The 27,923-nt window shown below is 36.9% G+C and overlaps 1 protein-coding gene across 4 annotated transcripts in view; it reads left to right on the top strand.

Annotated features, from left to right (window-relative positions):
• The window catches only part of HERC1 (HECT and RLD domain containing E3 ubiquitin protein ligase family member 1), a 423,490-nt gene that overhangs the window by 152,064 nt on the left and 243,503 nt on the right, over positions 1 to 27,923 (top strand). For all 4 annotated transcript variants that reach the window (XM_033919754.1, XM_033919753.1, XM_033919752.1 and 1 more), the window contains exons 26-32: positions 6,453 to 6,721; positions 8,478 to 8,693; positions 10,358 to 10,478; positions 12,443 to 12,680; positions 16,470 to 16,645; positions 16,746 to 16,901; positions 18,045 to 18,151. In XM_033919754.1, the coding sequence (XP_033775645.1) occupies positions 6,453 to 6,721; positions 8,478 to 8,693; positions 10,358 to 10,478; positions 12,443 to 12,680; positions 16,470 to 16,645; positions 16,746 to 16,901; positions 18,045 to 18,151 (1,283 nt within the window). The remainder of the gene's footprint in view (positions 1 to 6,452; positions 6,722 to 8,477; positions 8,694 to 10,357; positions 10,479 to 12,442; positions 12,681 to 16,469; positions 16,646 to 16,745; positions 16,902 to 18,044; positions 18,152 to 27,923) is intronic.

The following is a 27,923-nucleotide window of genomic DNA, read 5'->3' as shown; positions in this document are numbered from 1 at the left end:
GATAGATCGGTAGTAAAGAACATTTCTAGATGTATTCCACCTGGCAATAGAGAAGCACTAATTGAAACATTTAATAAATGTGTAGAGTGTGATCTTAAATCCCTTGAAGAAAGAAAGAGGCAGAGATACTTTAATCTTACCAAGGAGGAATATCAAGCCATGCGTTCTTTATCAGAAGATTATAGAATTGTGATAAAAACCTGCCGATAAGGTGTGGTGGAATAGTCATACAAAATCGCTTGGATTATTAAGCGAGATAAATAGACAATTGAATGACAGAGAATACTATATTTACTTAGATAAAGGATCCTACAAGCGTTCTACAGAAGAAATAACAGAGTTCAAATATATTTATTTGTATTTTTATAAGTTGCTTTAATATTTGTTTCCAATAATGCTTTCATATTTGACTCATATTTATATTTTTTTATATGTTTTTTGTGGTTTTCTATCGTTGTATATATCTGTTTATGGACTCCTGAAGAAAGTACCACCTTGGCACTGAAACACAGGTTGTGTTGAGTCTGTTTTGAATTATTAAAGTTGAATAAAGATCCCACTGAAAAACATCCCCTTATCCCTACATTTGTTGTGACCAGTCTTTAGAAAAAGCCAGTAACCAAATAATGCACACGTCATGAGTCTCATTACGACAGCCAAACTATGAATGGAGGTCTTTGTACCAAAGGCCAAGCATTCATGTCCCATATAACAATCCTTGGATATGAGACTTCTAATAATCATAAATCTAGTTAGGCACTCTCTCTGTATAAGCTCCTTAAATTGACTTAGGGTCAACTACACTTAGCTCCTACAGTGTGCTTAAAAAAGTACCTGAACTCCTGTTAATAGTGAGATGTAGCTCAGAGCTGTATCTTTAAGAAAAAAAAAAGATTTGTTAAGTGAAAAGGAAAGCTCTACCCTCTTCATTCCATTTTTAAAATAAAAACTGTAGTAATAATAATAACAACTTTATTTTTCTATACCGCCATAATCTTGCGACTTCTAGGCGGTTCACAGTGAAGAAAAGCTGTACAATCAGCGACTTACAACATACAGATGGAGAAAAGGTCACAGAGCGGCCTGTGATTACATGGTACAGATTAATTAGAAGAAATATATACATAGGTTGCAATATGGTTTTAACAGTGAGTTTGACCTCGGTTCCGGGGAAACTGACGGAAGCACTGATTAAAGAACACATCGATGAACATCTGGAAAGAAACGAACTTTTGAAAACAACCCAACATGGTTTCTGCAGGGGGAGATCGTGCCTAACGAACTTATTGCACTTCTTCGAAGGAATTAACAAACGGATGGACAGAGGAGACCACATAGACATCATATACCTTGATTTCCAAAAAGCCTTTGACAAGGTGCCTCACGAACGTCTGCTCCGGAAACTGAAGAACCATGGAGTGGACGGAGACGTACATAGATGGATCAGAAACTGGTTGGCGGGTAGGAAACAGAGGGTAGGGGTGAAGGGCCACTACTCGGACTGGATGGGGGTCACGAGTGGTGTTCCGCAGGGCTCAGTGCTCGGGCCGCTACTATTTAATATATTCATAAATGATCTAGAAACAGGCACGAAGTGTGAGATAATAAAATTTGCGGACGATACAAAACTATTTAGTGGAGCTGGGACTAAAGAGGAATGCGAAGAATTGCAAAGGGACTTGAACAAATTGGGGGAATGGGCGGCGAGATGGCAGATGAAGTTCAACGTTGAGAAATGTAAAGTATTGCATGTTTGAAACAGAAACCCGAGGTACAACTATACGATGGGAGGGATATTATTGAATGAGAGCAACCAAGAAAGGGACTTGGGGGTAATGGTGGACATGACAATGAAGCCGACGGCACAGTGCGCAACAGCCGCTAAGAAAGCAAATAGAATGCTAGGCATAATCAAGAAGGGTATTACAACAAGGACAAAAGAAGTTATCCTGCCATTGTATCGGGCGATGGTGCGCCCGCATCTGGAATACTGCGTCCAATATTGGTCTCCATACCTTAGGAAGGATATGGCGTTACTCGAGAGGGTTCAGAGGAGAGCGACACGCTTGATAAAAGGGATGGAAAACCTCTCATACGCTGAGAGATTGGAGAAACTGGGTCTCTTTTCCCTGGAGAAGAGGAGACTTAGAGGGGATATGATAGAGACTTATAAGATCATGAAGGGCATAGAGAGAGTAGAGAAGGACAGATTCTTCAAACTTTCGAAAAATAAAAGAACAAGAGGACACTTGGAAAAGTTGAAAGGGGACAGATTTAAAACGAATGCTAGGAAGTTCTTCTTTACCCAACGAGTGGTGGACACCTGGAATGCGCTTCCAGAGGGAGTAATAGGGCAGAGTACAGTACAGGGGTTTAAGAAAGGATTGGACAATTTCCTGCTGGAAAAGGGGATAGAGGGGTATAAATAGAGGATTACTGCACAGGTCCTGGACCTGTTGGGCTGCCGCGTGAGCGGACTGCTGGGCATGATGGACCTCAGGTCTGACCCAGCAGAGGCATTGCTTATGTTCTTATGTTCTTATGTTCAATAAAAATGTTGGAAAACCAGCAAATAACTGAATACAAATGGAGTAGACATTGAGCAGTCAGAGAATACGAAATGGGGAAAAAGTGGATTCAGTATGATGAGCGGTAGCTTTGAAAAAGCTCTTGCCTCTCCTCTCCCTTCCCTGATCTTTCTTCTCCCCTCTCTCTCCCTAATTGGGTGCTGTTGCAGCAGCACTTTTCTTCCCCTCCCCAATTGGGTGCAGCAGCATCATCATCAGCATTTCTCTTCCCCCACAATTGGGTACAGCAGAAGCAGTATTTCTCTTCACCCTCCCCCCTAATTGGTGCAGCAGCATGTCTCTTTCCCCTCCCCCATTGGGTACAGCAGCATCATCATCAGCAGCATTTCTCTTACCCCCCAATTGGGTACAGCAGAAGCAGCAGCATTTCTCTTCACCCTCCCCCCCCATTGGGTATAGCAGCAGCAGCATCATTTCTCTTCCCCCTCTACTTGAGTACAGCAGCATTTCCTCCCATTCACCCCCCCCCCAGTCTCACACACCCGGCAGATTCGCTACAGGCAAGTTGCAAGTTTCCCTTCTTCGCTGACCTATCTCCCAGCGAGAAAGGCCAGAAGTAAGCAAGAGCAAGTAAGCTTTCCTCCATGGCTGGCCTATTTCCCGCATGCTCTGGGGCTCTAATGGTACCACTGTACGTGCCAGCTTTTCTTCCCAACCCCCCCCCCCAAGACATAACTTCCGGTTTCGGAGGGAAGAGAAAGGAAGCCGGGTTCAAGTCGCTTGCTGGGTTTTGTTTAGTCAGGCGGGAGTCTTTGGGCGGCTCTTCAGGCTGCGCGTTAAGCAGTGGCGGCAGCAGGATTTGCGGCAGATGACAGCCGGGCGGGCATTTAAATTTGCTGGGCGGTGCGCCCGGCTAAAAAGCGTTGGGGAGAACACTGTATAAGTTTATAGAATTCTGAAACTCCGCACTTGGGTTGGTTTGCTCATTAGGAAGGCAATTTTTATAAAGGGGCACATACTTAAGATGGTAACGTTTGTTCTTACTTAGGGGTATTGTAGTCATTTATGCCCAGATGTGGCAACATATGCACATTAAATGACTCTAAAGAATTTCAACTAGGGTGATCAAGATGGTGGAAGCATGTTTGCAAGAAGTTCTGTCCTAGCCTGCCACTGCTATTTTCCTCTGAAACCAATACAACTACTGAATTTTCTTTATGGGTAAAAGAAGAGGGCAGCCTCTGACTTACCCCATGGACCAGCCTGCCCCAGCAGTTGTCAGCTCGATGGACCATTTTGCATTGCGCAGTGGAGGAGCCGGCATGATGGTGTCACTGCAGGGAGAGACAGGAAGGAAAACTACCCTCCCAGCTTGACACAGTCTTCTTGTTAAGTCTAGAAGCAAGAAACCTGCCAAAAAACCTCGATGAGTTGATGGAGGAACAGGGAGTAATATGAACAATGTTGAATTTGAGTGACATCTCCTTTGCGAGGTGTACTTCCCTGATAGAGCCAACAGTTCGAAAATCTGGGAAGTTGGTTGCTTTCATCTGCAGAAAGGACCTGAGATACTGAGGAACTCCAGAAAATGGCTTTCAAATTGGATCAAGTAATAAAGGAGCTGTATAAACTTAAATTAAGTATTCTTGATGTTATATGGAAAGTTTTGACCAAATTAGTTACCTCATTTTCAAATAAATCAGAACTTTTGGCTTCTCAATTGTCAGTGGATCAAGGGTGACTATTAGGGATTCAACTAAAAGGTTCTATTGTTGAAATCGGAAGTTAAAACTATATATGATTCTCATGGAGAGTTAATATCTGTTAATATTAATATTTGACCCTTCAGCTATAGGATAAGTTGTATTAGTGGTTTTGAATATTCTGATTTGTGCTTATTAGATGCTGCATAAGTATTTTGTCTCCTTTTAGTATGTGTTATATCTCTCATTGAATTTCAGTGCTGTTAAATATGTTTTTGAAACTGTTTCATGGTAGTCCTAAGTTTCAATTTACTGATTTTATATTTGTTCTTTTTACTACTGTTATATAGTTAACAAAGTTTTATGTTTAATTTTACCTGCTGTTTACTGCCTTGTGTGAATCTCTTCATAAAGGCAGTTAATAAATCCCAATAAATAAATAAATGAAGATAATACGTATGTTAAAACACCATAAGCTTGAGAGTTTGGAAAACCCATTGTGTATGAAGACTTTACGGTTTGTTAATTTTCCTAAGGTAGCTGCTGTGGCTCCATTATTAACCCTTGTTTCTCTAAAGTTTTAAAAATACAAGAACAATTATGTTCCCCAGTAGCAAAGGCATATTTGCCATTAGTGGTTAAAAAGTCAACTGAACGAGATGTTGCTCCTGGGACGGATGTTTCTTTTGATGAACTAGTGACCCCCAGATTATTACAACAGAATACCAAAAAGCAGTTCCAGCAACATTAATAGTTAATTTTGTGCTTCAGCCCGATATAAATTGTGTTTTTGGGGAATAAGAGATTTATGAATTGCTTAATTCATGATTTTCCTGATATGGCTCACACAACCTAGAGAAGATGGAAATTGTTTCTTAAGATGAGATCCAAAGTGTTATAACTTAGAGGGATGTTTTGGTTAAATTTACAATGTAAATACGTGATAGTTAGATTCAGTTAGATATATATTTTATGAACCAACTCATCTAAAGGCCTTTTTGTCATTTAGAAACAGCTCTTCAGAGACCTTAGGGCAGTGGTCCCCAACCCTGTCCTGGAGGACCCCCAGGCCATTTGGGTTTTCAGGCTAGCCCTAATGAATATGCAAATCTGCTCCATACATATTCATTAGGGCTAGCCTGAAAACCCAAATGGCCTGGGGATCCTCCAAGATAGGGTTGGGAACCACTGCCTTAGGGTTACCTAATGTGACATCTATACCTTGATAATGAAGAAAATAGCTCTACAAAGTTCATACATATTTTCTTTGGATGTCTTTAATTTCTTGATATTGTGCCTTGGATCTCCCCCTTTTTTGTGGATTGATAAGGGTGATCCATATAGGATATTTTTTTCTTTTTTGGGGGGGGAAGATTTTCCTTATTTGATTGTATTTTTTCTGTATCACCCTGTTTTCTAAGACAAGTGGATTTCTTGGTGTAAAATTGAAATTGCAAAAATGTTTTATTAGATCACACTGCCAGGAATGTAAGAACTGGGCAGGAAATACTGAATAGCCTGATGTCATTGGCCAGTTATGGTTGAGCCTACTGAAGGGAAAAGTCTAAAAGCCCTAATGGGGAAGGTGTCTTGGTCTCCTGTTAACCACGACTTATACATAACCCTTGGTGCAGACTGTGAGAGCATAGTAATTGACAATATATTCCAACAAGATATTCCAACTGTTTTACATAGGCTTTAAATAAATTGTAGCCTACAGAGGGTTGTAGCCACCTTAATAGATACTTAAATATGTTACTTTTTTGGTCTCAGCTAACTTGCTCTTATTTATAATAATTTGTTTTCTAAATTTTTTCTGCCCTTATAATACAATAAGTGCAGTTGCTAAAAATGCAATATTTATAATCATGTTGTATTGTCTTAAACCAATTCCTTATATAGTAAAGTCTTCATCGCTCATTTTTGTTTGCTGCATAAGAATTTTATTCAGCGTTTCAGCTTCAAGTTACTCAATTTAAGATTTGCTTCTGCCATCTTTTATCCTGCAGCACGTGCTATTAGTTATGTAATTGAACTGTTAGGAAGAATAGCCCTTTCTGTTTTTCACTACATTACTATACAGTAGTTTGGTGTGTACTAACTTGCTTAGTGCATGATTTATTAAAATCACTTATTTTCTTTATATCGGGGTATGGATGCCCTGAATTGTACTTACTTGGCAGTACACAGAGTTAATGCAAATTTGTAATTGTGCATTTAGGTACTTTACTCAGTCAAGCTGATCTTCTGAATGACTCATGGACACGACTAAAACATAGCAGGGATTGGATGTACAATTCTTGTTCTTTTGAAGAGTCTGATTTTGATCTTAGCAAGTCTTTTGGAGTCCATACTTTGATTGAAAATATTGTCAGCTTTGTGAGTGGAGATGTGGGAAATACCCCAGGCTTCAAGGAACCAGAGGAAAGTATGTCAACTAGTCCACAGGCCTGCATTATTGCAATGGAACAGCAACAGCTTAGAGCAGAGGTAAGTTATAGCAATACAGTGAAATCTTAGTTTATGAGCATAATTCATTCCAGAAGCATGCTCGTAAACCAAAATACTCGTATATCAAAGCGAGTTTTCCCATAGGAAATAATGGAAACTTGCTTGATACGTTCCCACCTCCCCTGCCCGAGGCCAGCGGCGCTGCTCCCCCCCCCTCGCAAAGCCCCCCCTCCTCCCCCCCCCCCCCCCCGCGTGAGCTGGCACTCCCCTACATGCTCAAGGCCTTCTAATTCTCTCTCTCACCGAGAATCTCGGCCTTGGGGGGGGGGGAGGTGCTCGCAAATCGAGTCAACACTTGGTTTGCGAGACAAGTTTTGCGAGAATGTTTTACTCGTCTTGCAAAACACTCACAAACCGGGTTACTCACAAAACGAGGTTTGACTGTATATGGTTTTGTAGATTAATTTGTGAGTTTTGTATCATTTTTATGGATGATAGTCTAGAACTCAAGTACATTGAACCACAATGCAACCTTCATATTATACTTTCTGAGTTAAATAAAAGCTTTGAAAATGAAAATGACTTCCAAGTCTAGATTTTATTTTATTTTTCCTGTTTTTGGTGGCTTCTCTGCTCAGTGATAAATTGTTGGAAATAGCCAACAAGAAAATACTGATACTATAGGTTGTAGAGCAAAATAAAACAATTTTTCTTTGTTTTTTTCATCTAAAAGGTCTCACACCATGGGTTATTAGTTTCAGACAAAAAGAAAACCAAGATGTGAGGATACATTTTGGTCCCTTTAGTGAGTTTAAAGGTTTGTTAACTGATAATATTAATTATTACTAAACTCAATACAGCTCCCCCTCCCGATTCACGGTTTCCCCACTTGCAAATTCAGTTATTCGCAATTTTTTTTGCCCCTTTTTTTAAAATGCAGAAACGCTGACCCGGACATCTCCCAGACCTTACCTGGTGGTCAAGCAGTGACATGGGGCAGGAGCGATCTTCCTATGCTCCTGCCTTGTGCAGAGCCATCATCAAAATGGCTGCCTTGAGTTCCCGTTGTAGTCTCAAGACTACAATGGGAACTCATGACAGCCATTTTGATGACGGCTCTGCACGGGGCAGGAGCGTAGGAAGATCGCTCCTGCCCCGCGTCACTGCTAGACCACCAGGTAAGGTCGGGGATGTAGGAGGGAGGCGGGGGTGGATCAGAGCTGGCCCCAAAAATTATTTGTGATTTTCCCTATTCACGGGCTGGCTCTGCCTCTAACCCTGGTGAATATTTTTATGCACAGACATAGTTTAAGAAACCCTTAAAAATATCGGAGGATGAGCAGTCTGTTAGGGAATTTCTTCTTTCTGAAATGAATTTACTTGATCACATCTAACTTGCTGTCAGTAAAACATCAAATTGCTTTTTATGCAATGTATTTTTTGAGACCAGAGCTTTCCACATTGTGTGTTGGGACCCCAAATGGGATCACAAAACATGTGTTTGGGCTCATGACTTGGATGAGTTCCCCATAGGTATATCATTATTCTGCACTTCCAGGGGGTCCTACAATTTTATTTGACAATGATCATGGGGATATGGCCACAAAAGATCAACAAGAACTGTTCTAGACAATTGAGCATAGTTAAAAACACTTTGCTTTAGAAACATAAATATGTTGAATATACATAATTAAACAGCAGTAGCAAAGCTCTATGACTCATGCCATGTGTTATATCTTTTTTAACCTAACATGACCTTATTTGCTGAGCCTTTTTTTCCCTTCTTTTTCATAAGCTTCGTTTAGAGGCACTTCATCAGATCCTGGTTTTGTTATGTAGCATGGAAGAAAAGAGTAATGCACCAGTAATGGGAAGCTGGCAAGGGCCAGGATTTCAGTCATCATCTCTACTAACCTCAGTTCGACTACAGTTCTTGGCAGGATGCTTTGGCTTAGGAACTGTTGGTCATGCAGGAGCTAAAGGAGAGAGTGTTCGTTTGCATCACTATCAGGTACCTTAGTTACTCGTCTAGCTTGTAAATTGTTGGTGCTCACTTGATACTAGTTTTTAAGGGTAATTTGGATTTTGGTGATTTGATTAGCTATCTCTTGAAAGCTTATTCTGTCTTGTTCATATGTAAAGAGTATGTAACGTGATTCTCTAGTAATAGCATAAGAGTCCCATCATATATGACAACCTAGTGGCCACTAGAGCAGCAAAACTAGACAGACAATTCACCAATCTGTTGTCTTCGACCACAGATTATAAAACCTTCAAAAAAGAAACAAAAACCCTACTCTTCAAAAAATACATAAAACCTATTTAACACAATCAGATCCGTCCCAAGCTTCACCTACTATACTATCTACTCCTTGTCAAATCTAAAATGTTCTAATTACCCATTATGTATTACCTAATTTCACGACAATTCTTATGTAATCTGCCTTGAACCGCAAGGTAATGGCGGAATAGAAATCACGTAATGTAATGTTCAGGTCAAGATTTGCTCAGTTCCAGTGGTATTTTAAAAAAGGATCTACTAACGCAGAGTATTTTATAAAATACCTACAGAACTGTTTGAGAATTTCTTGGCACTTCCCTTTTACAAATACGTTTGATTTTTTTTTTTTTTTTTTTAAGTTTTTTATTCATTTTTCATATAACAACAAGTGTACAATCTAAATTCATACAAATTCATTAAGTATACACTTGACATTCTTTCATACCTTACTGTAAATATAACATTTCATTATATACTCTTTTACTACAATTTTTAAACAGCATATATAATACTTAATAAGTAATAAGTATGTCAACTACTACTCAATTATAACCCCCCTCCCTCCCCTTACTTTGAGAAATGCATACAATAAAACAAAATATAATGTTAAATTATTTATATTTTATGATGAATACAATAAACCCACCCACCACCACCCTTATCAAATATCTTATTATGGGAAAATTATATCATTCAAATACAAATATGTTTGAAAAAATGAATGGAATGTACCCAAGCAGCTAGTGGAAGTGTCTTGCAAACTCTTTGTGTAAGTAGCACCTTGTTCATGCTTAGCTGCTACCAATTAAGTAGTGAGGCTGCAACTGTAACTTGATTTCATTTTGGAGGAGGAAATAAACTACATGGTATTAAGGTGAATGACTCCCTTAATCCTACTTGTAAAGCCCTGGCCAAAATGAGCACTTTTAAAAACCTTCGAGTATCCTTAATCTGGTGTAAAACCCAACATGAAATTTTTGCTTTGTAAAATGAGGAGTACATGTATAGATGTTAGTATCATCTAAAATACACCCCGTTGAAATCTCTGTGTGCTGTGGACATCCACGTATAAATAATGGTTTTCTGGAATCAATATTTACAAGTCTATGGCATCCTTTTTACTAAGGTGTGCTGCAATTAGTATGCGCCGAGTGATAAGACACATATTATATTCCTACGGGTGTCCTAGCATTCAGCACATGCTAAATTGGTTAGCGCCACTTGATGAATTCCTCCTTAGTCTACTTAAGACTTGATTTTCTTCTGTGGTTTAGCATTTGACCTAATAATACCTGTCAGGATCGTGAAATTTGTCTACTTTACTGTAGTATTTCATTAGTAAATATAGTTTCTGATTAATGAAGTTATGCTTATTCTATATGTGTTTGATGCAGGATGGCATCAGGGCTGCCAAGAGAAGTATTCAAATTGAAATTCAAATAGCCGTGCATAAGATTTATCAGCAACTGTCTGCTATCTTGGAGAGAGCTCTGCAAGCAAATAAGCACCGCATTGGTGAGTAAGAATTTGCAATCAGTGAACAGACATAATACTGATTCTCACAGAATCGGGAACAGATTTAAAGAATGATCTTTGCCATCCTTAGGTGTATCTTGTCAGGCTTAAATGTCAATGGAATGGCATTTTTGCTCAGACTTTAAAATTCTTTAAATCAGTTTTAGTACCATTGTGATATGTAGGTGTTATGGTAGATTGTTCAAGGAAGTGATTTATAAATCTGAAGTTCAAATTAGAGGATTTCTTGCATAGGTCACGTAGGGTAAAGAGGATGGGACTTGTATACCACTTTTTATGTGTGTGTTTTACACAATCAAAGTAGTGTACTTATTTTGTACCTGGGGCAATGAAGAGTTATAGGTTATTTGCCCTGAGTCACAAGGAGCTGCAGTGGGAATTGAACTCACAACCTCAGGATACTGAGGCAGCTGCTCTAATCACTAGGCCACTCCCTCACAGGCAGGAAAAGGGTTGTCCATGTCTGATATAGTAGTGTGGTTGCCATATTACTCTACTTTAAAGGTAATGAGAAATAAAAGGAAAATAAGGTGATGCTTTTCTTATTGGACTAACTTAGTACATTTTTTTTAGAAGATTTTGAAAGTAGAACCATTTTCTTCAGGTCAGATAGCAAAAGATAATATCAAAATATAAATAATAAAACATGAAAAGCATTTCCATGATGGTCTTGAGATTAAGGTTCTGATTTGGTGGTAGGTGGGATAGATTTCTGATGTCGGGGGGAAGGCTTGTGGGCCGTTGACATGCAATCACTGCACATGCCTGGCCCTTCCCTTCCCAGAGTTGCACGGGGGATAATTAAATGTGTGTGTATGGGGGGTGGCGGTGCACCAGGGGGGAGGAGAAATCGGTATTGTGTCAGCTTGGGGGCAGGCAGGCTTCGACATGGTAGGGAGGAAGGACAAAGGCTGGAAGGCAGTGAGGGGGCACAAACTCGGGATATAGGAAGGAGGGAGGAAGGGGGCACTAACTTGGGATATAGGAAGGAGGGAGGGAATAAAAAGGGACAATTGTTTGGCTTGAGTGTGTGAATGAGGGAAAGAGATGGTGCATATGGGGAAAGGAAGAGGAAAATTGGGCATAGAAAGAGTGAGGTAGAGATGCATGGGGAATAGAAGGATAAGAGAGAGAAATGTTGGATTTGGTGGTGGAGAGGGAACAGAGGGATAGATTGAAGGGGAGGAATGTTGAGCATAGTGATGGAGGGAGAGATGTGACATGGTATTAGAGAGGGGTGATAGAAGGAAAAATGGGGCTGGTGGGCAGTGGTAAAAACGATCTGGGCAATGAAAGAGAAAGAAAAGTTGGACTCATGGAGGGACAGAGAGAGATGTTGGTTGGGGAATTGAATGAGGTCTGGAGGAGAAGTAGCATGCAGGAGGCAGAAATAAATAAATATATATTTTGGATGCACAGTCAGAAGGAAGTGCAGCCAAAGACTCAAGAAATCACCAGACAACAAAGGTAGGAAAAATTATTTTATTTTCAATTTAGTGATCAAAATGTGTCAGTTTTGAGAATTTATATCTGCTGTCTGTATTTTGCACTATATTTGTCTATTTTTCTATAGTTGTTACTGAGGTGACATTGCATATTTTAAAGTCATCTGCCTTGACATCTTTGAAACCCTTCCAAATATAAATGACATTTTCTATGCATACAGTGTGCTTTGTATTTTTTAATTTTGTGGTTACCATTATGTATTAATAAGATTATATTGTGTGTATGTGAAAAATGGATGGAAGAAATCACATTACAATTAGTATTATGGGGGTGGAGTCAGGGGCGGAGTTTGGGCAGAGACACTCGGTTGGTATTTGTTAGGCTTAGGGGATACTTGGCTTGAAAAGGTTGAGAAGCACTGGCTTAGCCACCCTAAGCCTCTTATATTTAGTATCTATGACTATGCTCTAATAACTGTTCATCTTTTTATATTTTAGAAGCTCAGCAGCGTCTTCTGCTGGTCACTGTCTTTGCTCTGAGTGTACGCTACCAACCCATTGATGTCTCACTGGCTATTTCTACTGGTTTACTAAATGTGCTTTCTCAGCTGTGTGGAACAGACACCATGCTGGGGCAACCACTCCAGTTACTTCCCAAATCTGGTGTTTCCCAACTCAGCACTGCTTTAAAAGTAGCCAGTACAAGGCTGCTTCAGATTCTAGCAATCACCACAGGGTAAGAATGGATTACTAATTTTTGCATCTCATAGAGTAGTTGAAACATATATTACTTATTTATGGGGTTCGTCTGACTATTTTGCCCCATTTCTTTTGATTTGGGAAGTATGGTTGAAATTTGTAGTTACTGTATTATAAGGTATTATAAGACTCATTTGCTTAGAGTCTCCTTACAGTTTGCTAATATTGATTACGAGAGGGTTAAAATTGTGAGGGTCAAAAAAAAGGCAAAATTTCTACCAGATGTAAAGGTTTTGCTATTTTTACTCCCAATGATGTGTATGCAAAACTTAACAAAAGACATTAGTTACGGTAACTATCAGGATGATCAAAAAACAAAGCTTAAAAGCTCAAAGGTTTGGGTTAAAGTTTAAAATGAGCTTAAGCAATAAAAATTACTTCACTGCTCTTAAATCTGCAGTCTAAAGGAGGCCTATTGCACAAAGATGTTTTAAAGAATATGATGGTAATTGAACTGTATTCACATTACAGAAGGCCATGATTTTGGAAACTGTGATTTAAAAATAGACCTTTTAAAATGTTGTTTCATGAAGGGTGTAATGTTAGTGCAAGCATGAAATTCCCTCAGTGATATCATTGGAACACCTCAGAAAAAGTCCAGTACCCACTATTATAATATTATTGGAGTCAATTGCTGACAGCATGTTGGTAAAAAGACTGAGAATTGCACAACACAATAGTGCTAATAGTGATGGTGATGGTAATATAGCTTTTATAGTTTATATAAAGCAGCTACAAAAAACTGCTCTATATGGCTGCTATTATTGAACCATAGCTTAAACAGTAACCTTGGTGACAATCTTTATGACCATTCCCTAAGAGTATTATTTGCAGCAGCTATAACTTTGACTACTTAACATCATACAGCTGTAATAATGTGCTATTAAATATGCACGTGCAACGTATTTCTATAGATTACTCCTCAGCCTATCACCTCTTAACTTCATCCTATGCCCTCTCATTCCAGAGCTTCCTTTCAAATGAAAGTGACTAGCCTCATAAACGTCTCTATCATATCTCTCATCTCCTGCCTTTCCTCCAAAGTATAAATATTAAGATTTTTAAGTCTGTCCCCATACGCCTTATGACGAAGACCAAGCACCATTTTAGTAGCTTTCCTCTGGACCCGACTCCATCTTGTTTATATCTTTTTGAAGGTGTGGTCTCCAGAATTGTACACAATATTCTAAATGAGATCTCACCACAGTCTTATACAGGGGTATCAATACCTCCTTTTTCCTACTGGCCATTCCTCTCCATATGCATCCTTTTGTGCACAAAAGTTCTTTGCTGTTCCCTCGGATTTTTGCATCCCAAATGCATAGCCTTGCATTTCTTAGCATTAAATCTTAGCAGCCAAATTTCATATAACCCAGCTTCATGGGGAGAACATCTTTAAACTCACCAGAGTCTTTTCCATTCTGTGGGAAAAAGAGACCAACTAACTTTCCCATCAAAATTCAGATTGGTGACCAACGGATTTTCCTGCCTCATTCTCCAACCAATTGGGGTTGAGGACCTACTATAAAAAGACAAACTGCAGACCTTACAGCATACCCTGAAGAAAGCCACAGCATGATGGCTAAAATGTAAGTTCTACCTGAGAAGCCTCAGCAAGACCCAGAAACTTGCCACAAGCAAATTTCAGACCATTCTTCAAGCTTTGCTAGGTCTTTCCTCGTGTTGTTCACACCATCAGGGGTGTATATTCAATTGCAGATTTTGGTATCATCCATAAAGAAACAATCTTATTTGACAGCCCTTCAGCAATATCACTTACAAAAATATTTAAAAGAACAGGCCCAAGAACCGAACCTTGAGGCACACCACTAGTAACATCCCTTTCCTCAGAGCGATCTCAATTGACCACTACCCTCTGTTGCCTTCCACTCAGCCAGTTCCTGACCCAGTCTGTCACTTTGTTGCACTCAGTTTATTTATTAGATGCCTCTGTGAAACGCCATCAAAGGCCTGTGGAACACCATGAAAGACTTTGCTAAAATCTAAATTCACCACATCTAGCGCACTCCCTCTATCCAGTTCTTTGGTCACTCTGTCAAATTAATTGATCATATTTATCTGATGAGACCTGCCTCTAGTGAATCCATGTTGCCTCAGGTCCTGTAATTCACTGAATTCCAGAAATGTTACTATTCTCTGTTTTAAAAACGTTTCCATTAATTTACGTACCACAGAAGTCAGACTTACTAACCTGTAGTTCCCTATGTCTTCCTTATTTACACTGATCTGCGTTATCAGTTTTGTTGCCTTCTCTGTACCTTTTCTAGTTCCATTATATCTTCCTTGAGATGGGCCAACCAGAACTTCACAGTCACAACATGTACAAAGATGTGATATTCTCTATTCCTTTCCAAATGGTCCCTAAGATTCTATTTTTTCTTATAAAGTTAAAGGTACTCTTGACATGATTGTCTATGAGTGTTAAATTAAGGCATTTGTTTAATATTCTCTTTATAATCATATAGAAACTAATGTATTCAAAAGCATTTATATAGTTGGTGGCATTGCTGACTGCATACTTTTTTTTAAAAAATATCTGAGGTAATTGAATAATTTTTGACATGAAAATTGTTACACAGCCGAAGTTATTCATCCAGAAAATAGCCAGAATTTGGGATGTTAAAAGGATAGCACCATTTAGTGGTATAAATTTATCTAAGCAGTGATATTCAGCCACTGAACGTATAGACACATCCATGTTTTAGATACTCAGCCATACTTTTAGCTTTGCGAAGAATAGCACATTTCAGCTAAGCAAATTTCCCTAGGTAAATGGCTTTGACAATAGTCCTTTAATGTGCATTTGTATGAAGAAAGATAAGAGTGAGTATTTTATCCTGTGTATTAATAAACAATTAATTTATGGAGACATGGCCAGCTGGTTAGAGTAATGGGTTGGGAATCAGTAGGTTGGGGTTCAATTACTATTTCTCTCAGTGATTTTTTTGGACAAATGATTTTGGGGCTTTTACTAAGCTGTGAAAGCACTGCTTAGCTACCCCACGGTATTTGCATGAGCAGACACTACCCATGCACTAAAAAATAAAATTGATTTTTTTTTATTGCTGGGGGTGTTTGGAGATGGAGAGTGAGCACTATTGTGCTAATCAGCATGTGGGCATTGCTGTGTGCTATCTGATTCGTACAGGATTAGTACATGAGGTCTTACCACCTACAAAATAGGTCATGCACTAACAGCCATGAGCTAATATGAAAATTAGCACTTGGCCATTATTTCAGAAATAGGAAAATTGTCTATTCACCAGCAGTGCTAATAGTATCAGCATGTGGAAAAGATCCATGCTGGGGATAGCACAGACCACTTCTTAACACTCCTTAGTATAAGGGCCCCTGGGTCTTTGTTGCCTCAGATAACTGTTTGGAGAGCAAGTTCTAAGGGAATAGACCTATACCTTTCATATACTGCAATTTCTTTTTTTTTTCCCAAATCTTTATTCATTTTAATACATACATCAAGTGTACATTAAATACAAACTATCATAATACATTATCACTTGAAAATTTCATCACAATGTGTATCTAAAAGCTTTATATCCCACCCCTCTCCCATAACCATACACAAATAATAAAATTCATATGTATATTAATCATTTAAAAATATGCAATATATATATATGCAATTCTCCCTAATTCCCCCATTCCTCATACTGCAATTTCTTGAGCTCTGTAGTGTAACATGTTTTCTGCATTAATGACACTTGATATATATGGCCCTTTCATGCAGGACACATGCAGATAAACTAAGTCCCAAGGTGGTGCAGTCTTTACTGGATCTGCTGTGCAGTCAGTTAAAGAATTTGCTTTCAGAAGCTGGTGTGCTGCTTATGGTTTCCTTTGGGGAGGAGGAGGAAATAAAGAAAGAGCATTTCATTGGAGACACTGAGAAAAAAGACTTCAGAGGTACCATTGAGTTTGGGACTTTCATATTTAAAGAGTTCAAATTGAAAACGATGTGTACTACAGTCTATTTCCCTAAAATGTTTTCCCTTCTAATTTGCAGCTGCAGTGCGAAAACAGCATACAGCAGAATTGCATCTAGGGGATTTTTTAGTCTTCCTGAGGAGGGTTGTATCATCAAAAGCCATTCAGTCAAAAATGGCTTCTCCAAAGTGGACTGAGGTTTTGCTTAATATTGCTTCTCAGAAGTGTTGTTCAGGTATGTGTCATCAGCATAAACTATGAGCTTTCCTGTATCACTGAAAGAGAAACAATTGGTCACTGATTTCCAGTGCTGCTGCTACCACTAGATTCAGAACAAAATATTTAAATCCAGTAAGTGTCAGAATTGAAGACGATGAGTCGAAATTTGACAGCTAAGATTTTATGCTAAGACATGCAAGGTCATGCATTTGGGCTGCAAGAACCCAAGGAAACGGTACAGTTTAGGGGGTGAAGAACTTTTGTGTGTGAAATGAGAGTGGGACTTGGATGTGATTGTATGTGATGATTTTAAGGTGGCCAAAAAGGTTGAAAAGGTGATGGCGAAAGCTAGAAGGATTCTAGGATGCATGGGAAGAGAAATGGTCAATAGGAAAAAGGAGGTATTGATGTCCTTAAGACTCTGTTGAGACCTCTTTTAGAATATTGTGTACAATTCTGGAGACTTCACCTTCAAAAAGATATAAACAGAATGGAGTCAGGCCAGAGGATGCCTACTAAAATGGTTGGTGGTCTACATCATAAGGCGTACGGGGACAGACTTAAAGATCTCAATATGTATATTTTGGGGGAAAGGCAGGAGAGGGGAGATTATAATAGAAACATTGAAATACCTATGTGGCGTAAATACACAGTTGAAAGGAAACTCCAGAGTGAAAGGGCAAGGCATGAAGTTAAGAGGTGATAGGCTCAGGAGTAATCTAAGGAAATACTTTTTTACAGAAAGAGTGGTAGATGCTTGGAATAGTCTCCTGGTAGAGGTGGTAGAGACAAAAATTGTGTCTAAATTCAAGAAAGCATGGGACAGGCACATGGGATCTCTTAGGGAGAGGAGGAGATTGTGGATGGGCAGACTGGATGGACCAATTAGCCTTTATCTGCCATCATGTTTCTCTGTTTCTAAAAATAGAGCAGTCTGAGTCGAAGGTACCAGCTCCACAACCCTGATTTTATGTGCATATAGGCTCTTAAAATTACTCCATATTACTTCTCAATAGGCTGAATTATTCTTTTTCAGATACTTTTTGAAAAAGTTTCCAATTCTTTTCTGTAGAACTATTTTAATGTTCTTTCACTATGTGGGTTTGTTTACATCACTTCAAAAAAATATTTGTAGATAACTGTTTTCTCCTTTCCATAGGTATTCCTCTGGTTGGAAATCTAAGGACCAGGCTGCTTGCACTGCATGTCTTGGAAGCTGTGCTGCCCGCTTGTGAATCCAATGTGGAGGATGATCAGATGGCACAGGTTTCTGTGTTTGCAAAATAATTTTAGTAATCGTTTTATAAAAAAACCTTTTGCATAGAAATACTAAATAGAAAGAACACCTGTGAGTCATAAATCCTGATAGAACTTAAAAATATAGAGTGTATTTGAATACACACACATCAGCATGAGCTGCATAATGCTTGGACCAGTGCACTGATGACAGATCAAATTTTTTCAGATTAAATATCAGACGCACTGCGGAATTTTGGATAATTTGTGATATTTGTAAATTTTTACTAGAATAATAATCTAAGATATTTAATAAAAGAGATTGCACCAATAGTTGAAACAGGTTCAAAATAAGAAGAAATGGACCTTAACTTCCACAGCGTTACAAATCCTTTTCAAACTGCTGAATCATTGATAAATTCCAATCTAACTGGACCCTAAAATTTTTATTGTTGGAATTCTGATTTAATTAACCCCATTTAATTGTAACTTTTTTCATCTACCTTATTGTTGGAAGCCAAGAAACTCCAGTTTTTTCTTTATTCAATTTTAAACTTAAAACTAGCCATCCAGTCATGTATCAACAGTTAAAACCTTTTCTATTACTTCTAATGGGAAATTTGAGGAAGCAGAGAATATTCCTTCATTGAAATCAATTAATACGTTGCGCTCCAATAACTTTGCTGTTACCGCCCCTTCTCTATGGAATTCACTACCTAACCACTTATGTAGCGAGTCCGATTTAAAACAATTTAAAGCGCAGTTAAAAACATTCTTGTTCCAAGACGCCTTTGGATAACAACTGTCCTTTTAAGGACAAAACCATCCCTACTGTTTTTTCCCTTTTATGTTATACCTTTTCTATAATAATTGTAGTTCTTCCCCACTACCCTATTGTTTGAAGTAGGTCCGTACATTTTATCAGTTTTTACTTAGATTTTGATGTTATTTAGTACCCCAAATTTTTACGTGTTTTTATGTAATTTTATATCGTAAACCGCTTAGAAACCTGAATAAGCGGTTTTAAAAAATCTTTTAATAAACTTGAAACGTGATCAAGAATACCGTCTGCATAAATATAATGTAAGACTTCTAATTCAGTTAATTCCTTTTTGGTGAAGACCAATCTGGTTTGTTGAACCCATTCCAAGACAAGCCCGCTAAACATGAGTCATCCTATTAACTAAGTTGCCAGGATAGCATAAATTAGATCACAAGAGTCTCTGATTTTGCATACTTTTGTTTTAAAATAATTAGTTAGCATATCCAGGGATGGAGGATTTTCATTTTGTGAGCAACAATATGAAATACTACTTGTCATATCAGCAACAAATTTAAACAATAACTTTGTGGGATCCTTTTACGAAGCTCCGTTAGCGGTTTAATGCACGTACTAGCGTGCGCTAAACTGCCGGCCACACTAGACACTAACACCAGCATTGAGCTGGCGTTAGTTCTTTTTTTTATAATTCTTTATTCATTTTCATATTTTACATGAAGTGTACAAAATATTGAGTTATAACTAATGAATACACAATATCACTTTTATATCTATTACATAATATTCTGAACAAATTTTTTTTATCCCCTCTCCCACCCCCCACCCTTCAAGTACTTTCCAATCACCTTATACATATTGTATACCATATTATAACATGTTATGTAAAATTATTTTCACTACCCCCCCTCCATGTGTGCCATAAAGAAGACAAGATAAAGAAGAAAAGAAGAAGATAAATCTACTATTCATTCAGTACAATACTTTGTCAATGGCCCCCATATTTTTATAAATTTAGGATATGTCCCTCTTTGTATTGCTATTACTCTTTCCATTTTGAATATATGACAAATTGTATTCCACCAAAATGTATAATTAAGGTTACTATGATTCTTCCAGTTATTGGTTATATGCTGAATGGCAACCCCTGTCATGACTAGTAAAAGCTTGTTATTTTCTGGTGAAATTTGACTTTTTTTTTTCTCATCATCATTCCAAATAACACTGTATCATATGATATTGCTACATGATTTTCCATCAATTTATTAATTTGTGGCCAAATTGCATTCCAAAAACTTTTAATGTAGGGACAATGATATAGTAAATGATCCAACGTCCCAGGTTCCAGATTACAGTGCCAGCATTTATTGGACTTAGAACTATCTAATTTTTGCAAACGTGTAGGGGTCCAAAAAGCTCTATGTAATAGAAAGAACCGAGTTTGTCTCATAGATGCTGACACTGTACATCTCATTCTCCAAGACCAAATTAGTGGCCATTGAGATGCATTAATTTGATGCTTAATCTCAATGCTCCAAATGTCTCTTAGACCATTTTTTGGTTTTTTATTCAAATATCCAGATATTAATTTATACCACAATGCGGCTTGATGCCCTAGGAAGTCTGCTTGGAAGCATAAGAATTCTAAACTATATTGATTATTCAATGTTTTCCATTCAGGGAACCCAACCTGAATGGCCTGCTTCAATTGCAACCATTTAAAACTTTGTTTTTTACTAAGACCAAATCTATGTTGCAATTGTGAAAATTCCAGCAGTTTACCTTCCGAAATAACATCATTCAGAGATCTAATGCCTGCTATAATCCAGTCCTTCCAAAGGATTTGAGCTCCGCCAATTTTAATCTTGGAGTTTATCCATAAAGACTGATTAGTTGACTTGTTTATTGGGACAGGTGTTAATTTACTAATAAACCTCAACGTTTTCCAAGTATCCATTAATATCTTATTTTCTCTGTATCTTCTAGGCATGTTGATACTTGGAAGATGAACTAAATTTAGGGGAAACATAAGGCGCCATTCCAAATATAACCAATCCGGTGCATTATCTATCAGTTCTGGGAGGATCCAATACATACCCTGACGTAAAATATAGGCTTGATGGTACCTATAAAAATTTGGAAAATTTACCCCTCCCTCCTTAATTGATTTTTGCAAAGATACCAAAGCTATTCTATGCGTTTTACCAAGCCAAAGAAATTTCGTTAAAATGCTATTAAGCTTTTTATAAAAGGACCCCTGAAAATAAATAGGTATCATACTCATTTGGTAGCAAACTACAGGCAAGATCATCATTTTAATAGTTTGAACTCTCCCCCACCAAGAAAGATGTAACGGATTCCATTGCTCACATAACTCTGTAACTCTTTTCAATACAAATTTTTCATTTTCTTTTACTGTATCTTCAATTGTATTTTTAACTTGAATGCCAAGATATTTAAATCCTTCTTCTTTCCATATGAACGTAAAAGCGTCAAATAATCCTTTTACACAATGAACATTTAAAGGTATAAGTTCAGACTTGCTCCAATTAATTTTATAACCTGAAAATTTGCCAAACATATCAATTAATTCCAATAGACAAGATAAGGTAGACTCTGGATTCCTCAAATAAAGTAAAATATCATCCGCATAAGCCGAAATTTTATATTCCATATCAGAATATGGAATACCCTGTATCCCCCTTGCTTGCTGTATTGCTAACAATAAGGGTTCTAATACAACATCAAATAACAAAGAAGATAAAGGACAACCTTGTCTAACTCCCCTCTGCAATTGAAAACCATCAGATATCATATTATTAATATTTAATCTTGCAATCGGGAAGCTATACAATGTTTTTACCATTTGTATAAATCCAGAACCTATACCAAACCATTGTAAAGCCTGATGCATAAAATTCCATTCTACCCTATCAAACGCTTTTTCTGCATCCAAGGAAACTGTAAAAGCCGGTTCATCCATTTTTTTTGATAAATTTAACATATGAAACAATAATCTAGAGTTATTAGAGGAATGTCTTTTAGCAACGAAACCCGTCTGATGTGTGTCTATAATATGTGGGAGAGCTTTGGCTAATCTCAAAGCCAAAATTTTCGCCAAAAGTTTATTATCCACATTTATTAAAGATATAGGCCTGTAGTTTGAAACCAAAGTAGGATCTTTATTTGGCTTAGGCAAAACAATTACTATTGATTCAGCCATAGTACCTTTAATATCACCTTTTATAAGTTGTGTCTGATATAAATTTAGTAAATATGGGGAAAGGACATTTTGAAATGTTTTATAAAATTCTACTGTATAACCATCACCACCTGGAGCGGATCCAACTCTAAGAGATCTCAACGCTGTTTCTAATTCTTTTAATGATATAGGTTCATCTAAACTCCGTTTTATATGATCAGGAACCTTAGGTCCAATAATTAAATCTAAAAAGTTTTTACCATCTTTTTGCCTCTCCAAATAAAGCTCGGAAGAATACAGGTCCTTATAAAATTTTAGAAATTGCTTTAAAATTATATCCGTTTGATTGGTTATTATACCATTATCATCTTTTATCCCATTAATGTTAGTTCTTCTTTTTTTTGCTTTAAGATAATTTGCCAATAATCTTCCCGCCTTATTAGAATTTCCATAATACATTGTCTGTTTGGAAAACAAGTCTCTTCTTATCATTTTTGAAGCTAATTCGTTATATTTACCTTTTGCTTTCAAAAGAGCTTGTAATACATCATGTTCCCATTTGCTTACCAATTTAGTTTCTAGTATTTTAATTTCTTTTTCTAACTCTATATACTGTTTTTTAATCTGTTTCCTAACAAAAGCTGAATATGATATAATATGACCTCTCATAGTCGCTTTAAAAGCGTCCCATACATTTTCAATAGATGTATCTTCCACTAAATTAATTTGAAATAAATCACTAATTTGTGTTTTAAAATTTTCCAAAAAATTTTTCATCCACAAGCAATCTCCAAAGAGGTCTTCTATTTTCTAATTGATCTAATTGTAAATCTATCCATACTCCCGCATGATCCGAAATGATAATGGGATCAATGGAAGCCTTAATCACTTGCTGCACCTTATGTGATGAAATAAAAATATAATCTATTCTTGAAAATGATTTATGAACCTGTGAACAAAATGAAAATTTCTGATCATTAAAATGAAGAATACGCCATATATCCTTCAAATCACATGATTGAACCAAATTATCTAAACCTAAAGATTTTATACTTTTACCTGGTTTTTTATCCATTAATGGATCCATTACAGCATTAAAATCTCCAGCCACCACTAAATTAGAAGCAGCTAGTGGTAACAACATGCTCTGCAATTTTTTAAAGAATTCTGATTGATTAGAATTAGGGGCATATATATTGAACAACGTCAGGGCATTATTTCCCATACTTATATCAACATGTAGCCATCTTCCATGTGGGTCCGAATTTACTATCTTAAAATTGGCCATACACTTTTTATTTATAAGAACTGCTACTCCTGCTTTTTTACCCTCTGCTGGAGCAAAAAAACATTCTTTCACCCACCCACCCGTTAGTTTCTGTGGTTCCTTTATATTAAGATGGGTCTCCTGCAGACAATAAACATCCGCGTTTTGCTTCTTTAAAAATGATAATACCTTTTTCCTTTTGATTAAATGATTCAGGCCATTGACATTAATAGAAAATATCTTAAAAGACATAATATATTTTAAACTCCTTATCATAATCTTCCTCTTCCCTTCTTCCATAACTAAGATCTAAAAAACTTCTCCCCATGGCACACATTCTTACCTCCAAATTACCCAATCCCTTATTAATCTTTTCCTTAATCATCCTAGTAATATCTTTAATACCCACCTTCTTCCCCCCCTCCCCCCCCAATATAATGACTGCTTAAGGACACACATTGGACAGTAATCCCAACTTCCCCCCTCCCCCCCAGGCAACCAATATTTATTAATAACCCCTTTATCCTTTATTGAGACAAACTCACTACCTCTCCACAATATATCTAATTATATCTCTCTTCTTTTTCCATTTTAAAGTAATTAATTTCTCTATCTATTATTTAACCTTTAGTCACATAACCATATTTATTTCCTAACATTCCATTAATGCATTTTTATCATTTCACCAATCTCTAATTCATTCCCCCAACATTTTATTTCATTCAAGAAAATTCTATCATAGTCATATATTTAATAAAAAGTATCATTTTCCTATATCTTATATTATCTAATCCATCTTCTCCTATCCTCCTTTAAATATCCAACAACAAATATCCATCTCTTCATATATTTCTGTTAAAAATTTCAATTTTATAAGTTTTTATCCCCTATTTGTATTTAAACATTTGTATTTCATTTTCAAAATAATTTTTCCCCCCCTTTTTATATTTCCTCTTCTCCAAATTAAATCCAATCTTTTTAAAACTATATTATCACAACATCAATCTTTACATTCCTTCAGCTACCAATAAATTCTTATGTATCTTTCTTTTATATTATTCATTTTCCTTTCCTTTACTTGCATTTAAATATCATATAGTTTGTCCTTTCTATCATTAGTCCATTCTGCAATCTTTTCCTTATTGTCCTTTCATTCTTTACTTTCTCCTTTTCTGACTTATTAAATAAACTGAACTTTCATATTTATTTCTTATCTCCATCCATCCACTCTTAAAGACTTTTGACTGCCAATTGTCATTCATTTTTTTTTTATAATATCCTTTTAGTCTCTCAGTCCTGCTTTCTTCTTCTTCACATCTATTTATTTTCCTATTCAGTCTTCACTTTTCCTTTTGTGTTAATTTGTCCAGTCCTTTAATCCTTCTTGTTCATTCTTTACTCCAACCATCCATCTTTCAGTCTCCTAAAAGTTCAGTCTAATAACTTCACTTTAATGTCTTTCCAGTCTATCCTTCTTTCTGCTTTCTTTTTTACATTCTTTTATTTTCTTTTTCACTTGTTCATTTTTATTTCCTGTTCTTTGTTGCATATTCTTCTTTTTCCAACAAACAAAAGTCCCATAGTTCTTTATATTTAATTTTTTGTTCAATATCCACCAATCCAGTCTTAGTATTTATCCCTTCATTTCAACACCCATTGTGCTAAAATGACATAGGTTCTGATTTTGAAAGAAAGGTCTTTAGTTTTTCCGGAACCACAAAATACAAAGATTTATCCCCACAAGATACCCTTATTTTTGCTGGGTAATATAACCCATACTTATATCCTTTTTCCTTTAATTGAGATCTCAGATCAAGGAATTTCTTCCTAATATTTGCTGTATTTTTAGCAAAGTCTGGTAAAAACCATATTTTGGATCCTTATCTTTTTTGGCAGCATTTAAAATTTCTATTGCTTGCTGGTATCTTAACATCTTGAATATTAATGGTCTTGGTCTCCCTTGATTTTCCAGACTCTTTATTGGAATCCTGTGTGCCCGTTCTATTTCCAAAGGCTGTTTGAAATCCAACTGCAATAATCTAGGAATTAAATTTTCTAAAAACTGTATTGCATTTTTCCCTTCCAAATTTTCCTGTATTCCAAAAAGTTTTATATTTTTTCTTCTTCCACGGTTTTCGTAATCTTCCAGCTGACTTTTCAATTGAATTATTTCCAAACTGTCATTTTTGCATCTTTTTCCTTCACATTCTAAGCTCTCCATTTTAACTTCTAACTCTGTTGTTCTTTTATTAGCTACTTCCATTTGTCTGTGTATATTCAGGATTTCTTCCTTCAGTTCTGCCATATTACTCACAGTCTCTGTCAGCATTTGTTTGATTTGCCTCAGTTCCCCCATAACTTCAGCTTTGCTTAACTCCTCTGATACATCAGCAGGAAGCGGAACCTTACTCGGGGTAATTTGATCCTGCTTCTGCCTTTTCACAGCCCCTCCGGTTTCACTCTTACTCTGTCGGGTGCTCGCCATGCTCCCACTGTCCTCTCCGATGTTTTCAGCCAAAAACAGTTTAAAAGGAAATCTTTATTTATTCAACGGTTGCCCAGGTAAGAGGAGCGCTGCGATCACATGACCATTTTGTGTGCGCACTAAGCCACGCCCCCGGAAGCCTTCTAGCTGGCGTTAGTTCTAGCTGCGTAGCGCGGGTTTAGCGAGCGCTAAAAAGCTGCATACGCTAAAACCACTAACGCGGCTTCGTAAAAGGAGCCCTGTGTCTATCACAGTTGATCCAATTTGGGCAGAATATTATGCTCTGTGTTTTTCCTTTAGTAATTTTTTATAATCACAAACTAAATCTCTCCATTGTTTTTCAATAGCACTTTGTCGATCTTTACGCTATGCTCGCTCAAATCTTCTTGCTGAGCGTTTTAATGTTAACAATTCCAAATTGAGCCATTTATGTATATAATTTAATCGTTCACGTTTAGGAGTGATATTATTGAGTGTTTTATGACTTATTAAATTCCTTTGCTCGTTGGAATTAGCTATGAGCCCAGTAGTGAAGACTGAATTATATTTATTTTAAAAATCTGCTCCATTAATATAAGATCTTGTGAATACCTATCACATATTGGTCTGGTTACATGTCTTGATTAGCTGCCAATTTAAATTGAACTGATAATGATCTGAGTATCAGGATGGTGTCCATACTCCCTCTGATATTGAAATAGCAGGAAACAGGGAATTCTTCCTTGAAAGTGTTACTAGGTGTAAGGGATGACCTTTACAGTGAGTGGAGGAGAAACTAGGTATACTATAGTCCAATTGCTTAAGAAAATTCAACATGTCTTTAGTAGTAGGTTGGTTCCTCGGTGTTTTCTAAATGTAAATTAATATTGCTTAACAGTAGAGAGTAAGGAGCAGTGGATGAATTTTCAAAAACAAATTCGTAAAATTCGTCCCTGACAAGAGGCCCAAGATTCCTTGATTCTAGAACTTTGCAGCGCACGAAGATGGCTGGGTAGAGGATTAGCTCTGTTGTGACAGGCAAATTTTATTAAGATTTTGGCAGTTAAAATTAAAGAAAAGTGAAGGAAAAGAGAGAATTGAAGTAAGAAATGGCTTCGGGTAAAACTAGTAAAAGTAATCCGGTGAATTCAGGAGCAGGAAGTAAAAAAAGAACAAAAATGGATTCGGTATCCCCGACAGCGGTCCTGTTGCCTCAGGAAGAAATTGATAACAGTGATTTGATGAATGAACTTCAGAAAATTAAAGAAATAGTAAGTGATAACGCTAAAAATATAAAAGTTGTGAAGGAGGAAATAGAGAGTCTGACAAATAGAATGCAGGCAGTTGACTTCAAAATTGAGCAGTTAGAAAAGCATGCTGAGAAATCTGAGGCAGAGATGCTGGTGTGTAAAAAAGATCACAGAGAAATAGAGACGTTGAAAAAGGAGTTTGAAGACTTATCAAATCGTGAAAGAAGGAATAATTTGCGTCTGATTGGGATACCTGAGGGGATTGAGCAGAATGAACCTATTCAATTTGTGACTAATTTTATCCCAAAGATCTTGCCATTTAAAAGTTCTTTTCCTTTGGAGATAGAAAGAGCACATCGGATACCGATGAAAAGATCAAATAGTCAGAAGGGTCCCCGTCCAATAATCTTTAAGCTGCTAAGACATCAGCAGGTGGTAGAGATTATAAAGCTGGCTAAAACAAACAAGGATCTTAAATGCCAGGATTCTAAGATCTTTATAGTACCTGACTTTGCAAAAGCTACAGCCTACAAAAAAAAACAGCTTTTGGATTTAAGACCTAAACTGAGAGCAATGGGAGCAAGATATGGATTGATATACCCTGCTATTATGAGGGTAACTTATGAGAATAAAACTTATAATTTTGAAGAAGCAGGCAAATTACAGGAACTTCTAGATCAATATAATTTGCCTATGGTTTCATGAAAGTATTTAGAAAATGTAATAAATAATATACTTAGATTATTTTTGGTTTATATTTTTGAGTGAAAATTGAAAGATATTTTATAAAGAAGGAAAAAGTGGAAAAAAAAAATAGAAAAGGAGAAAAATATTTTCTAGA

The sequence above is a fragment of the Geotrypetes seraphini genome, chromosome 14 (genome assembly GCF_902459505.1).
Source record: "Geotrypetes seraphini chromosome 14, aGeoSer1.1, whole genome shotgun sequence".
NCBI lineage: Eukaryota > Metazoa > Chordata > Amphibia > Gymnophiona > Dermophiidae > Geotrypetes > Geotrypetes seraphini.
This window is presented reverse-complemented; position numbering and strand designations above follow the sequence as displayed.